Raw genomic sequence first — 16,630 nt, 5'->3', positions numbered from 1 at the left:
TTACATGTTATAAATACTATTGAAAATGTGTCTTACTGAGCTTTAATAAAAATATTTAATAAATCTGTTCATTTATCATCATGTATATAACTTACCACACCATTGAGCATCAGCAAACAAGTTTCACAGCACAAAAAAAAAAAAAAAAATAAATAAAAAAACAGGGCCAGGGAAACAAACATTTTAGTTATTAGCCTTTTTTCAATTATGCATAAGACAGATATATACGCATTAAAAAGATGAAACTCAAATGCTCATTAAATTTACATAGAATGGCATCTAAACAACATGGCACCAGTGCACAAGCTCTTTTAATGGACTCTGATAAAACTGCATTAAACATCAGGAGCTGGAGTATCTGCGCTCATAGAATCACTCTTTATCTTGCACGATCACCCTTCAAAAGCCAAATTAATATAATTGACTTTTAATTAATCCCCTTGATATTTGCATCAGCACATCGGAGCAACAGGTGTTCTGTTTTGAGCCTGTGCATTATTTAAAGCATATTAAAGCAGCGGGGGACTAAGGTGCTCACATCCACGTGCTAATGTCAAATAAAGGTGATAAAAGTGACAGCCTGTTGTGTTTTTCTTCCTTATTTATTGTTTCTTTCCTTTTGTCTCTGTGCTATGCAAGAGTCTAGAAAAGACATGGTATGCTGCTTTGAAATATTGATTCCATTAGTAAGAGCCTAATGTTGAATGAATTACTATTTGATTCAATAATTTAGACATTAGACAAAGATTCACCCTCAAAATTCCCAGAATTCACCATAAAACCTGTAAGCATTAGCTGTATTTCTATTTCTATATACACTGAAAGTCTTTAAATGCATGTACATTATCTGTTTAATCAGCAACGTACTTAATACCAGCTATGCTTTATTGCACAAACCTGTAATTGAATCATCAGTACCCCATTGTTTACTCGATCAAGTCCTCACAAGGGGCCGAATTTGTGTTACGGTATACCATTGCACAACACAAGCAGCTAGAGAGTGCAATGAAACAGCATTTGTTTCAGTGTATTAAACTCTATTACTACAGATGTGTTACCATGCCAACAAGGTCAGCAGTGTTAAAAGCATCCGCGAGCAGCACTTTCACTGTGATTGACAAGTCAGGGTCAAAAAGTCAATGTTATTATGTTATCGGGGGGTTAATATAAATACCTCAAGTCGGCAGTGGAAGCAGACAGAACGGAAATCCTAATATCACACTCACGAGTGGCAAGAGCTCTGGTGCCATAGGGCGCTATATAAGTTGTCCAAATGTATTTGTATCTTCACCGTTGGTCTGTGGAGGTGATGCCACAGATGGCAGAATGAGAAAGGAGAAAGTGAGAGAGAAAGGTAGAGTCGGTGCTTTGATAGGCACGTCTCATTTCTGTGCCGACAGCTTTGTCAATAGCCCTAGGACGCCTACCTCTCCCCCTCCCCTCCCTGTGATTGACAGCCAGCAGGTGGCGGCTGAATGGAGTTGTCAGGAATGCTGCTGATCAGCCGCACGTTGCTGTTAACGATGGAGGAGCGGCCCGACGCGGCTGCCCAAGGTGATCTCTTCTTTTACGAGCGACAGACGCCCGCTGTGTATCCCAACCTCACCACAGGGTTCCAGTCTAACACTGCCATTCATATCTAAGGAAGAGAGAGTCTATCTCTCCTTCATAGGACAGAAGGACTCTTGCTGTCTCGTAACAATGTTACATGATGAGAAATGAAGGAGACATTATCAGTTTATTCAGCTTAGACACAGGGAGGGAAATGTTAAAGGTGAAGTGTGTGATTTTGGCACTGCTGCTGGCAGCAAATGGAACTACAATCATAATAATTAGAATCAAACAGGTTTCCCAAATACTCTACCGGATAAACCGATTAAATATATATATATATTTTTACTATTAATATTTTGGTTGATTCTGAGAAATGTGAATGACCTTTAACTTTATGAAGACCTATAAAGAACCAAACACTAAAATAAAAATAATTTAGACTTCTAAACATCTTTTAGATTTTATTTTTATTATTTTGTTTCAAAACCATATATACTTTAAACAATACAGTGCTTTACTTTCAGCAAAATATAATACCGCTTTGTGGGCTAAAGCTGTAAAATATAAATGTACTGTATATTTGATTCTAACAATGAAGTGCACACTTTTGACCTTTGACCTTTGTCAGGGACCTGAAAAGAACAAAATAACCTAGACGATATACGAGATATGTGCAAACATTAACAAATTACTTGAGCGAAAACAATCAAGCATCTGTATCTTTCAGCATTAGATACAATCTTTGTTTTTATCTCTCAATTGAACAGCTTTTTTTTTTTGATAACGACAATGAGTGGAGCTGGAGATGTCTTCCTCTGTTAAATGTGTTAACTTGCGTCTAAATGAGTGCATAATTACATATTAATTAGCGGTACTTAAGCACGTGTTTAAGTTACATCTGTTTTAATTACCTTGGCTAATCCAATGATAGCAGATTTTTTCTAGCACTGTATGCAAATAGGAGTCTCTTCCTGTCTACTGAGAGTTTTCTCCTGATTAGCAAGACACCTAGAATCCTACTGCAAATTAATTTACTTAAAGAAGCAGATTCTTTTATGACTCTGTCTGCACCTTACTATCTACTACTATATTGCGATGATAAGAACCATGTAACTGTGCAACGCTGGACTGTGTCTTGGGCCGGCAAAGGACTTTGCAGTAATTATGCAAGTTTCTCCCCAATCTCATGCCCATCAACAGACTTCCTGCTTCTCCATAAAATAGTCATTATCACAGACAGAAATAGGTATATAAATTCAGTGTTAATGAAAATGTCAATTAGCAGGCTGTGCTGTCAGGTGATGCTACTTTGGCCTTACGCACAGTTCCCGAAATCCACATCTCTGAGAAATGACACCAACCCCTTCATACACACACATGCGCACACACAGTCACACTTGCCTTGTATTCAGACAGCTGCTTAGAGGTGACACATTGTTCACTCTTTGTCTATATTAGAATGAGAGAGAATATTATATGTCAAGCACTTTGCATGTATTCACATGGGTCTAACACAAAATGATAGTGTAATAAATGAAATTTAAATAAATAAATAAAGAAACACACAAATAATTGATTGAAAATGATTTGATTTACATTATTTAGCAATCAACCTAACATATGTTTCTCATTAATAAAAAAGAAAGAAAAAACATACAGATGTCATTATTCCCTTTCTTACACTTCATTATTCACATGTTTAGGTCATTAATCACAATGAGACGGACAGGCAAGGAGGGGGCAGAACATGATATCTAACATATATTACCCAGAGCTCAGATCAGTCTAGCCCTCTTCGACACACTGACATCAGACCCAAATCACCGAAAATAGAAGAAAGAAAATGATTACCATTACGGCTCCCACTTACTGGCTTCTCGACACCCAATAGAGAAAATAAATGCTCGAAGCCTCCAAACACGCGCACGTACACACGCGCTGACGCCCTCAAACAAACATCTGTGGAGGCGAGCGAAGCGGCAGAAATAAAACGGACAGATTTGCACCAAAACGTCAATAAAAGGAGGATGTATTAAAAGCACATTTGAAATTCTTAGCAGCGTCGGGCCTCATTTGGAGAAGTCTGGGTCCTGCACTTTTAAAAGCACGGGATATAAATCAATTTTGGTGGCTGCTCATACTGAGACCTCAATAAAAATGAATAGATGAATGTAGCTCACCCTGGACACATTTTTCAAGTCTCTGAGCCATTCTGTAGCCCTAATTATGATTTTGATTGTTCCTGACCACTTAGCACACAAGGACTGGAGGAATGAGTTGGAGTTTGTATGAAATCACAACTACCATCTTATGTCCAAAAAATCACATTTACGTCAGAATGGGTGCCTCAAACAAAAACGACTTTATTTGTGTGACAAATGAGTATTTAACATGCCATGAACACTAAACGAAAAACAAAACTGGGACAAGAGAGGCCATGATTGATCTTTACACCTATTCTCTCTCTCTTTCTCTCTCTCTCTCCTCTTCTCTTCCTCTTTCTGGTCAATAACCCATCAGACAGATGACAGGTGGAATTGTCTGTTGACTCTTTAAGTGATTGGAGCCCTTCAGCACCGTCCGCACACACCTTAACCGAGCCTTAATGATGGACACCTGCGCAATTTCACACAAGCTGGTCGATGTGGAAAAAGGAACAGAGTAAACACATCTATACAGTCACAACTCCACTGCCCCTTTAAAGACCCTCGTAGCACTCCACCAACGCCGATGCATTTCATTTGCCACTCGCCTGTGTTACAGACTCTCCCGAAATCATGCAGTGTTCGACGGATCTGTTTATTAAGCTTTGTTTTTTACCGCTCACGTGGAATGCTAGCATATTAATGGGGTGTAATTATAAATCTCAGACTGCTGTTCCCCTGTGCAGTATACAGACTGCATGCCAGTGAAGCCACAAACTGCAGCATTCTACCCCATTACATCTGCAATGATTAGAAATGGAGGAGAACATCTGGCGTCTGTGCTGTGATAGAAAAGAGCATTCTGTCCTTTAATGGATATCTGCAGGCCAAACAGATCCTATATTTTATCTCGCAGAGTTAACTCTTCACACACCAACTGCTCGGCTAAGTACAAAATGCTGGAGAAGAGGAGCGAGTGGCGTTCTCTTTAACTATGTTGCCGTTTTATAGGCTCCAGAGCACATGCTCCACGGTGGCAACATTTTGGGGTTCTGAAATGCAAGAAATGCAGATAATTATTTCACATTATACATGGAGCGTTACAATAAACGTCTGGACTTTGTTTAGCTTAAACGTACTATGCCTGCGCATATTAATAAAATATTCTGAAAAACACAGTATGCATGCAAAATACAATGAAACATTTTCATCTAAGAACCATACGGAGAATGTCTGTGTTTTAAACTCTCTGAAAATAAGCACAAGGCTATCATTTGGGCCATAACCTTTCAAAAGGTTGTCTAATATGTACACTTTAAGTACTAAATCATATTTTTAAAGCAATAATGTTCATGAATAAATATGGTACAAAGATGTGCCTTTTAGCTTTCATACTTATTTTATTTGTGAGTGGTGTTTCAATTGTAGCGTCTCCTTGTGCCCATTAGTTCAGTCAGGGTGAGAGAGCATGTTTTCTAGTCTCTCTCGCTGGTGTAATCTGAGTATGCTCAGACCGTGCTCACCAAAACAAATGCTACAAGACTGTGTGAGAATATTTCCACTGCCGAAAAAGCAAAGATCTTCACAGAGCTAAAAAAGATTTGCAAATATAAACAGGGACACATATGTGCACTGAATTTAGACTCAAAACTATCTGTGATGGATATCACACTAACACCTCACATGTAGGGCTCTGACATTATCTTTTGCAACCACACTCAATGCATGAATATTACGCGATGTCTGCCATATGAATGAATCGTTTATTTTTATTCTTTTTTTGGTCCTACTGGTGCTAATTATGGCAAGCTGATGAAAGTCTACCTATAAGACGAAGGCGCCTTAATGAACATGAGCGGTAATTAAACAGGCTAGTAACACGACCCTCTCCTGCTGAGGGAGTTTCAATAATGACAGGGGAGCGTGGATATGGAAAACGGCCGTCTTTGCCTGTAATTCGTAAAAACGAATATAATTGGGCAACCGCAGGCTCAAATGATGGCCTTTGCCAACTCCTGACAAAACAGGCATAATTAAGAGCTTGCAGCCTCAGGAGGAGCCTGCAGGGGCTGATCTCTGAACAGCAGTGGAGGATTAGAGCAATGAGAGACCTGCTCCTACACTGACGCTAACATCACAGATCACCTGCTTAAACTCACAGAGCTGGGTTGAATACAGATACATGAGGTCAAGGTAAGATGAGAACGCTTAACACTGTATATATTGTACTATAATATTCAAATAATAAAAAAAGTTTTTTTTTTTTTTTTTTTTTTTTTTTTTTTTTTTGATACAGTAAGTCATTGTAAAAGGAATTCTGCATATAGTATATAAAGTGGAAAAAATGTGTAAGTTGTAAATAAAGATTACTGGAGTACAGTCTACTTCAGTAACAATCCAGTAATCCAACTGCAAATGTTTAATGTTTAAAAACATTTTGACTTTACTTTACTTTTCATTTAAGTACACGTGAAAGAGCCAGAATCATAATATTCACCTTTTTCCTCCTTGTTTTTTTCTTCTTCTTTTTTTTTAGAATGACCTATAAATTACTAACATATGACTGGAAGGTTTTATTAGTTGTGATGCAGACCTCCCAACTTTGTGCGAGGAGAGGGAAAATATGAAGGGTTATAGAGCGAACAATCTCTCGATAATTAACAGGAGGATAAACAAAACATAAATTTGGATATTGCGTTTATTTGGACTACCACTCAAATATGCGTGAACCACGCAATTTTAATTAAAAGATAAATCTATGTGACACTCTGCCTCAGAGTTAATTATTCAGTGTTGTATAATAAAAATAAAGCCTATTAAACATGCCACACACTGTATTTCTCCATTAACAGTAAAACGAGCGTGCATTGGGGAGATTTTAGATTCAAGGGCTGTGTGTTGTGTTTTCTCTTGTTTTCCATCATTTCTAGCTCTGGGTTATCGTATGTTTTCTAGGATAACTAGGACAGATATATGCAGTACATACATACACATTGAGTGTGTGAGTTTATATACTGTATATTTACTGTATGTCACTGATACATTTTAACCATCATATGTTTGCACGTGGCCAGTCTTGATGATTGTACTGTTCTAAATGGTACAGGTGGTAAATATTACAACAGCAGCAGCCATGATTTTACGCAGTGGTCTGCAACTTCATTCCTTAGAATTATCAACAAACACGCAAAGCTCTTACTGTTAAAAGAAGTGTAAACATTCAACATATGCACATATTTCAAGCCAGATTCGTTAAATTTAATCAGTTAAATATGCTTGCATGCTGAAAGCTTTCAAGACAACACACAGTGTTTCCAAAAAAAAAGGAGGGGGGTTTTGAATTTGAATTAGCCAGACACAAATGAATAACTCACAGTCATTGTTTTAAGAGGTAGAGGTTTTATTGCGTAAAACACTGGATAAAACTGTACTGCTTCAAAGACATCAGAACTTCTAAACAGCAGAAAGAAAACAGCCATTGTTGAAATAAAAACAAATTATTGATATTCATTTTATCTTCTTTTGTCAGACAGATGTATGACAATAAATAATGACTAGGAATAGTCTTTAAATACAATAACAAGTCATCTACTTGTTAAAAGCATATACGTAAGTAGCAATATAATCCTCTAGCCTCCTTTTGCACCTCCTCTGATATAGAAATATTCTTCATTTAGGAATGTTGGACAGTATAATGTTCATGATCACATACTATATAAAGTATTATAAAGAGAACTGACATGATTTTTTTTTTTTTTTCAAGAAGCACAAATTAAAATGGCATGGTTACAGATACTTTTGAAGGAATTGTCTATATATATATATGTGTGTGTATATATATATATATATATATATATATATATATATATATATATATATATATATATATATATATATATATATTTTTTTTTTTTTTTTTTTTTTTTTTTTTTTTGGTAGGGGTCGTAATTTGAACACATTAGCACCTTAACTTAAGGGACTGACAACCACTATACAACAACAACAACAACAACAAAAAAAAAAAATGCAAGGAATTAAAAAAATAATAAAAAATCTTCCAGTGTCACTAAAATAATTATTGTCTGTCTCAGAGCTCCAAACATGACAGATTACTGAAAAAAAGCAAAGAAAAAGTGCTATACTGTAAATGGAATGTTTGTTGTTGTTTTTTATTATTATTCTAATATACTTGGAGTGTGCACACTTACATACATACAAGAAAAGCAAGCGGCTGACAGTCACCAGAAAACACAGTAGTGCGTTGAAACCTCTAAAGCTCAATGCGGTCACAAACTATATATTTAATGTCAAACATCCCCCCCCCCCACCACCCCCATACAGTAGAGCTTATACAAATAGTTTTATTAAATTCATCAACTTGATTTAAGGCAGTGAGAACTATCCTAATAAAAAAAAATATATATATAAAATAAGAAAACCACAACAACAAAGAACAGACCAAGAAAAAAAGTTTTGATTATCTTCTTGGGTTATGGTGAATTTAAGAACCCTTGCTTGAAACCTTAGTTTGTTTGAACTTATAAAATCTCTATGCACCACTTCTAGAACACTTCTATCATTTTTTTTCACCCTCTTTCTATCTTTCCTTTTTTTTGTCAAGATGTTGTGGTCTTAGAGCTATGATAAGGGTTTATGTTTTTATTTACTGCTTAGTGAGGAGTGTGGCGGGTATTTGTGAGTCCTCTAAACTCCTTTCGGCGTGAATAGAGCAGCCGTAAGGCCCTGGGGTTTAAGTGCTGAGCTTCCCTGTGCTGAGCGGGAAGATATTGACTTTCTTAAAGTCTGGATCATTTCTGTTTATCACAAAACATTAATATCCACTCCTCCACCCCCACCATCCATGCATCTCTTACCCCCTACCATTCTTATTTACCTTCTAACCCCTGCTAGCCTTCAATAAAAGGATGTACAATGAAAGTTGATACACTTTATTTTGTTCTTTAAGAGGCTTGATTTCATAGGATCCAAACTGCCTGTGTTAATCTCTTTTAGTAGAGGAACATTCAGGACAACAAACACACAAATAATGGGGCCATGATGATGCATATTCAAACATAAAAAATAACATTTGTACAAAATCCATTAGATTTTTTTAGGGGAAAAAACAAACAAACAAACTCATAAATGCCATCCTGAAGTTTAGATTACAGACAGGTAGCGGAGAAGTGATTATCTATATACTTCATATCTACACTGCCTTCATAGTGCTACTTTTTCAAGAGCTCCATAAAGACGGTAGTCTCACTGTGGGTCAATAAACCCCACAAAAGAGCTATACGGTTCCTTCATATTATTTCCAAGCTACATTTAACAAAATAACATTCAGCCTCTTGGTTACATATGGTCAGTTTTTGCCAAAAGTCCACCAGTTAGAAGGGAAGCAGCTCCTTCTTCCAGAACAACAAAAATACTTTTTCGTTAAGAAGCGCTGAATGGAAGTCACATTTAATGTATCTCTGCCATCCTGTTTTGTCACTTTAAGTGATATACAAATAACATCCTAACACTGTGAACAAAGCAGTGAACAAGAAGGAAACGATACTATCCACTGATTATTATCCAATGTTATTGTTTTTTTTTTTTTTTTTTTTTTTTTGATGGAAGAAAGACAAGAATGGAGGGAGGAGGGGAATGAAAGCGGCTGATAGGAAGTGCTACTAGTCTGAGGCTGACCCTTCTGCGGCCCAGCTGTACAGGCGACTAAGGTTTCTCTTGACGTGTTCTGAAAGAGTGAGGAGAGGCAAAATGGGAAAGAAGTGGGGGGAGTGAATGGAAGTAGCGTGGGAGGGGGTTGAATTGATTTCCTCTGTGATGACAGCTCCAGTCAGGCTGGCACCAAACGCCCCAACCCCCCCATTTCACCATCCGCATCCCTCTGTCCGCTCACTCCATCCCTGTGCATCAGTGGCGCTGGGCAAATGGCCACTGGTGGTGTCATGTTCTTGAAGGGTGCGCTCAACAGCTCCCCTCCATCTTTCTCTCCCTTCCAACTGTCGTGAAATCGTTGGCGCGGATCGTTTTTCTGATAAAAGCATTATTTTTGGGACAAAAGTCACTCTGAGGAAATTAATGACAGTCTTTTTTTTTTTTTTTTTACGTTGTCATTTTTTTCCTCTTCTGTAATGTCTCTTCAACACTCAATTCAGGCAACTCCAATAAGAGCCGTGTATTTAGTTTCCGACTCATGACAAAAACGGTTCAGGTTTCTCTACTTCATCATCTCTATCCTGCGCTTCACAGAATATAACTGAGACTGAAATTCTCTCAGTTTGAGAGTTAATGATCCCAAACTTAAGGAATACCAGATTTTTTGGGGAGAATTTTGAACTTCTTCATGTTTCATTTACAATGATTCAATGGGAATGCTTGTATGGTTTGGTTTCATTGTCATTTCAAACCCATGAAGGTTGTTAGAAATCCCTGGATTGAGTTTTACGCCGCTTCACTCAAGAGTGCGAGGAGTATCACCAGAAATACCTTCTCCTGTGGACTGGCCAGAGGAGGAAAGATTCCCATCCTCGGAGTTCCCGGAGACATCAGAGTCTATGCGGGAGCGTTTGAAGCGTCGGTCAGGGTACTGGCTGTTGTCAAAGGGCATGCGGTGAACACACAACACATGGGTCTTCAAGTTACCTTTCTGAGAGGCGCTGTAGGGGCAGTAGCGGCACTGGAATGGCCTCTGACCTCCATGACCTGGGAAAGAAATCGACAACATTATCATCCAGTAAAGCCTGTTACACATGCCACACACTTTACATCAAAAGAATTCAACATTCTGTGTCTGTTTTTAATCAGAAGGCCCAGATAACACTTGTGTCTAGTATTTAGTTACAATCAGCACAAGATGGACGTTTAATCATCTGATTCATCAGTATGTATCAAAAGCATTTCCTCGATCCATCCGTGGACAATCTCTGCTCTTCAGATGAAGACATTTTCTTTGTGTGGTATCCTACAGAAGTTCGAGAGTGCTCTTTTCAGCTTAGAGCAAGTACAACTGTTTAAGAGATTGGATCTGATCATCGGTGCATTGTACACAATGGTCCTTAATAGCCCACACAAGTCTGTTTGAGGAATGCAGATTACGTGCCTATCATATCTGGCTCTCTTATCGGGCCCATCCACTTAGAGAAAAGCCAGGCACTTTCAGCTACGCGCTACTTTAGAACATTAATAACAGTACATTTGCTCTCCATTTTTCTCAATTCAATTTGAAAAGCACTAAATCAAATTAACATGGCGGTTTAAAATAGCAGCCGCGTTGGTGCGGAGAATGTAAAGCGGCTGCATTAAAGGTGTAGCCATGACGCAACGTGAAAAATGTACGCATCCTCAAAGTAAGTGTGCGTACTGTCGTCTGCTTGCATATGCGTGTGTGGCACACAAAAAAAGAAGGATTTATAAGCACTTTGTGTTTGGCTTTGGAGTCTCAGCGGCTTTCGAATACCACAATGTCTGCTGAGGCCTCGCTACAAAGGGGATTGCTACAAGTTTTAGAGCTTTCGATGTTCCAGTTGTCTGATAAGCAAGCCGGCGACGCACAATCCCGGCCGTTTCATTCATACGCACTTTAATTTCACACTCCCTTACATTGCTCTAAATCTGAGAGGCAGCATATTCTCATGCCACTTTATACTCAGAGTGAACTAGCATCACCAACTGTAAGTCAGCTTTCTTTCTCTTTTCTTCTCCTCTCTTTTCTTTTCCCCTATCTCGTCTCTTTTCCTGAAGCTGGAAATGTTTAGGTAAACGCAAAGGGAGCTGGGAGCTGTCACAGATTGGTCCAAGTGGCTAGAGAATGGAGTAGTTTTCAATCAATTTTCAGGATAAACACAAAGAGATAGACAAAAATAAGGAGGAATATGGAAAGGAGAGCATCATGCGCACTGTGGCCATGACAGGACCACAGGTAAATGATTAACAGTGCTCAGAAAGAAACACAAAAGAAGAAAGCCTATTGACATGTAACCTCCATCACAGCACTCTGTATTCATCAAGAAAGCTTCCTCCAGATTCTCTTTTCAAAGTGAGATAATACTGCCCCTTTAGGGTGCCTATTTGGTGGTCAAAATAATTGGCAACAATGAATCATATTTCGAGGGGTGTTCTGTGGCAGGGCACATTTTTTATATCAAAAAGGCTGTACACATTTGAGCCCCTCTCAAAATGTTTCCCGTAATAGTTGCCCCGATTACTTAGAAACTAATTGGGCCAATTTTGGCTTGTTGCTGCTATAGTTCCTAACTGACAAGAGAAGAAGGGGCAGAGCTGGAGATTTTATGTACAAAGATTACAGTGTGTCATAGTGTGGGTGTCATAGGAAAACACTACAGCATGTTTGTTTTTGAGTGCTCATAGCAAAGCATGCAAACATTTATGTTAAAATGTATTGCAAACATTAATATTGCTATGTATATTATAGAGTTAAAAATAAAAAATATAAGAGAGAGAGGAAGGGTTAACAATGGATAACCCTGGACAATGGATAATATGTGTCTTAGTTCAAATCTAAAAATGGCATTTTTAAAAATAAGTGAAATAGTGGTGTATAGATAACATAGCCATGTGCTACTTATAATGTTAAATGTTAAACAGACATTAATGAGAAATATGTGAGTACAAGCCAGCATATATGTGTTTTCATACTTCCAGGACATCCAGGGACAATAAAGGTAGAAATGATTTATTTATACAGTATATAGATATTATAAGCCACTATATATATAACGACAGTGATGGCATCTTTCTTTTTCTTTCTTGTTCGCTTTCTCTCTCTCATTCATCTTTTCAAAGCTCTCCAGTGATTCACATCTACTGCAATTGAGGTGCCCGGTGACATGAAATAGTATAAAGAATTTTATTTCTCCCTTCTCCTTCTCCTTCTCTCCAGTGTGTCAATCCTTTCCACATTTTTTTTTCACTCTGTTTCCCGAAACTGTGAGTCCTGAGTGAGTAAAAATTCCAATGTTCTTGTTACCAATGGCCAATAAATCTTTCGAATGTCCTGTGGCCACAAACCACACCAGAACACATTTGTACCTCTATACGTACTATAAGCTCTGTAGAACAACATATGGGAATGACAATATTCACCCCTTTCCATCATTTTTTCAAACGTCTTAAAATAGAGAATAAAGAGAGAGAGGAAGAGTTCTATTATTTTCAGCCGTGTGCCATTATCACGCCTGCCTAATTAACCCCTGAAGGCCTCATATGTGGAGATCAGAGGGTGATGGAGAAGAGGAGGAGGGAGAACCGATGACAACACCCACTTCCTGCAAATTCCCCAATTTCACTCCATCGTTGTCCTTCCCGCCGTCCATCATTTCAAAATGAAAACAGATCAGAAATAAACAAAGGATTACATTTATTCAATCAGTTCTCTTGTTTTCTCTGTTCTAGATACACTTTCTTAACATCTATTGCATCTACTCTGTATATTTTTCATCTTCATCCTCCCAGAAGACACGTCTAATGCTCCCTCTTGTGGTGCCTCCTGTTCTTGCTCTCTCACGCTCTTCTTTTCATTCTCCTTTTCTTATCTCGCTACTCACACACACATACATACATTGTAAAAAACAAGAAGATGCGTTTGAACAGTACGTGGTATGTAAGCAAGCAGACACAAGCTCCTTCACACACACACACGCTCACACAGATATGGAGGTGCTTTGGCATGTAATCAAAATCGGTCTTATATAAATTCCATCTGATGCCAGAGCTACCATCTGTGAAAGAGTGCTGCCTCTCACCTCTGTCTGTCTGTGAGAAGTCACCCTCTCCAACGCTCAGCAACAAAGAGTGTGTGTGTGTGTGTGTGTGTGTGACAGAGAAAGAGCGGGAGAAGGGTGTTGAGGAGGAAAAATGATTAATTTGCAGAATGCTTGTGATTTGCTCATATATTATTATAACAGCTCATCAGCACATGACGAATCCCTTGCCCCACGCAGCAGAAAGAACCTGCAGGGCTTCAGCACTTTTACTGTGTGTGTGTTTACACACTCGAGCATGTGTCTCTGTGTATGTGTGGCATGTCTTTGAAAAAATAATAGCTCATGAGCAGGTCATAAATGTCTGTTTCTGTGTGTGTGTGGCTTTGTGTGAGGGGTGTATAGCATGTTTGGACGTTTGTGTGCATGTGTGTGTGTGCGTATGTGTGTGTGGCTTTGTGTGAGGGGTGTATAGCATTTTTGGACATTTGTGTGCATGTGTGCATGTGTGTGTGTGTGTGTGTGTGTATGGGCTGGCACCTGACAGACTGCAGAGCCTCTAATGACTTTCAGATGCTCACTGTGAGTAGCTCAAACCTGAGAACGAGCGAGATAGGAATACTGAAGGAGAGAGAGAGACTTCCGCTCCACGGGTGATTAAGAGTTTAAACACTCATATCCTTTCAACTCACACTGCAGATATGAACAAGGTCACCAGTTAAACACTTCCGCTCCGTGTCAGTATCACACAAGCAAGAGTGCATCATGGTATTTACAACAATAATACGTGTCATATTGCTTTACATTTTGACCCTTATATTTTCATATTTAAGACAAAAGATATTTTAATTTTGGGAAGGGAAAGAAAATAGTTCTAAATGACACCATAGTAGTGGTGCTCCTGAGCGAAACAGTGTTTTTTGAACATATCAATTAAATTAATGATTCATTGTCGACTCTTAAAGAATTAAATCAGAGATTTTAAATAAACCTGTTAAATGAATCATTCAATGACTCTCTCAAAAAGACAATGGCTACATCCAAACTTGCATAATATTTGTGATTCCAGAGATACTACTTTTTCACCTACAATATTGTATGGAAATAGGTAAACCAGTCTCTTGATTTTTTGTTTCTGTTCTCATATGAATCAGAATTTTCAAATTAATTGGTTCAATGAATCATTCAATGACAGCCACATAAAGAGAGTCTCTTGTTTTGTTCTTGATTGAATCAGTGTTTTGAACAAATGGAATCAATAAATTCATGACTCACTCATAGTCACCTGTTGCCATCTACTGGCATAATGATGTAACATGCAGAAAGGGTCACAGGAAAAACCTCACAACTTATACACACAGACTGATGGATCTAAAGACAGAGACAATCAGATTCCAGGGCTGTTATAAGCTGTTTAATGCATAACGGTGTCAATTTAAATGACTCAGAGATCACCTACAGTATGTCTGACTCATTTACTCTCCCTGAGAAATACTGATTTCTGTACTTCAAATGTTTCTGAACAACACATAATGTGCTTCTGTAAGCAAAACCACGCCTGCCTATGAGATAAAAAAAGATACTCAAAGCCATTATGATTTTTAAAGAATATCTATAATGAATCTGTATCTGTAGGGATTACACAATGCTGTGCACGTGTATGTTTGCGGCCAGGTTGTTCTGCTCTCTGCAGCAAGTGTTGCATATCCATTTGCTTATATCTTATATCTGGAAACTTTTCTTCTGTGTGTGTGTCTGTGTTTGAGTGTCACCTATATGGAAGAGGAGGAAAAGATAAAGAAAAACAGAGGGAGTGTGTGTCTGGGGAGAACGCAAGCCACAGAAGGTGTGAGCAGTAAAAAGTGATGTACCATCTGTCGGCCAGTAATAACCTGCGTGTTGTAAAGGCTGGGAGATTACTCAGCAAAGAGAGCTTCCAAACACCCAAATCCCTCCGCAACGTTAGTGCGCCATGCACTATCTCTCCCCACCTGCTCCCAAAATCCTGCTGAGGAAGATTCCACCCTAAAACCGACATCAAACCTCCAGATCCACTCGCTCTGATTCGGTAAACACGAAACAAGTAAAGACGCCGCTACAATAGACAGGCATCAAGCTGAACATCTTTACACCTGCACTATGCTCAGCTTTATTATCTACCGACCGGAGTAAGTTTTATCATTATAAACTTTAAATGCATTCAAATAAACATCGAGAGAATTCCACACAGAAAAAAAGGAACAGTTTGGACTCTTAATGAGCGTCTAGTCAAAACATTTCTTCAAACTGAAAGAGAGATTTTATACAATCAAACGCAGCTCTAATGGAAATCGGTTCATGGTTTGGAGAACTGATGCTGTAGTCTGGCTCTCTGGGAAAAAAACAACACAGAAAAAACTTGGATTTGTATGTATCAAAAGCAAACTCTAAAAGCTCCACCGGGGAAGCAGCTCCCATGTTAAACACTGAACTAGATTACAAACTGCTGCAGCAGACGTACCTCTTAATACTCTCTCTGTTCCTCGGCTATACATTTCCCAGTCTGCCTGCCACTATATCTCTTTTCAATCTTCCTTACTTGGCTTCATTTCTCTCTTTTCTGAACAAATGGAATTCGTTGATGTGTTCCAGAACATTTCACTTTGTTTTTCCACATGGACATGTCTGAGTAACTGTGTGCAGAAAGTTTCATGGAAGGAGTTTTGGGATAATATACCACTTCCTTCACTGACTGCATGAGAGGTGCTGGCAAGGGCCTGCATGGAGCCCCGCGATTGGTCAAGAGTTAGAAAGGCTCATGGGTAAAAGGCAGTATATACATCATGTGATGAGAGCGATGTGTCAGGCAGTCTCAGCAGGACTGTGTGTCTGTGTGTGGGTATCTGTGTGGCCAGGGGAGGAAGAGTTCATGAGTACTCATCTGCAGTACTGCTCACTTCTCTCCTTCTGTCTCTCCCTATAGAGCATATTGCTGCACATTCTAGTGCTGACCTGTCACAACAGACACATAATAAATGTCTACGAGTGTGTGCAAGTGTGCCGTGTGTGTATTTGTGCAAAGCAGAGAGAAAAGAGACCATCTTGTACCTGACTAGTTTCACTCTGGAAGTGGTCACATTGTATAAAAAGCAGAATTGCCCCTTGCAAAATAATAAAATAACATAAAAAAATAAATCAGACTGTGTCATAACTGAGTGAAGG

General features: G+C 38.6%; 1 protein-coding gene across 4 annotated transcripts in view; it reads right to left on the bottom strand.

The window, feature by feature from the left end:
- Positions 1–7,853: 7,853 nt before the first annotated feature.
- Positions 7,854–16,630, bottom strand: part of znf536 (zinc finger protein 536) — a 178,305-nt gene continuing 169,528 nt past the window's right edge. For all 4 annotated transcript variants that reach the window (XM_052561460.1, XM_052561462.1, XM_052561461.1 and 1 more), the window contains one exon: positions 7,854–10,412. In XM_052561460.1, the coding sequence (XP_052417420.1) occupies positions 10,162–10,412 (251 nt within the window). In that variant the 3' untranslated portion in view covers positions 7,854–10,161. The remainder of the gene's footprint in view (positions 10,413–16,630) is intronic.

The sequence above is a fragment of the Carassius gibelio genome, chromosome B7 (assembly GCF_023724105.1).
Source record: "Carassius gibelio isolate Cgi1373 ecotype wild population from Czech Republic chromosome B7, carGib1.2-hapl.c, whole genome shotgun sequence".
NCBI lineage: Eukaryota > Metazoa > Chordata > Actinopteri > Cypriniformes > Cyprinidae > Carassius > Carassius gibelio.
The sequence above is the reverse complement of the archived record's forward strand: the minus strand, read 5'-3'. Positions and strand labels throughout refer to the sequence as shown.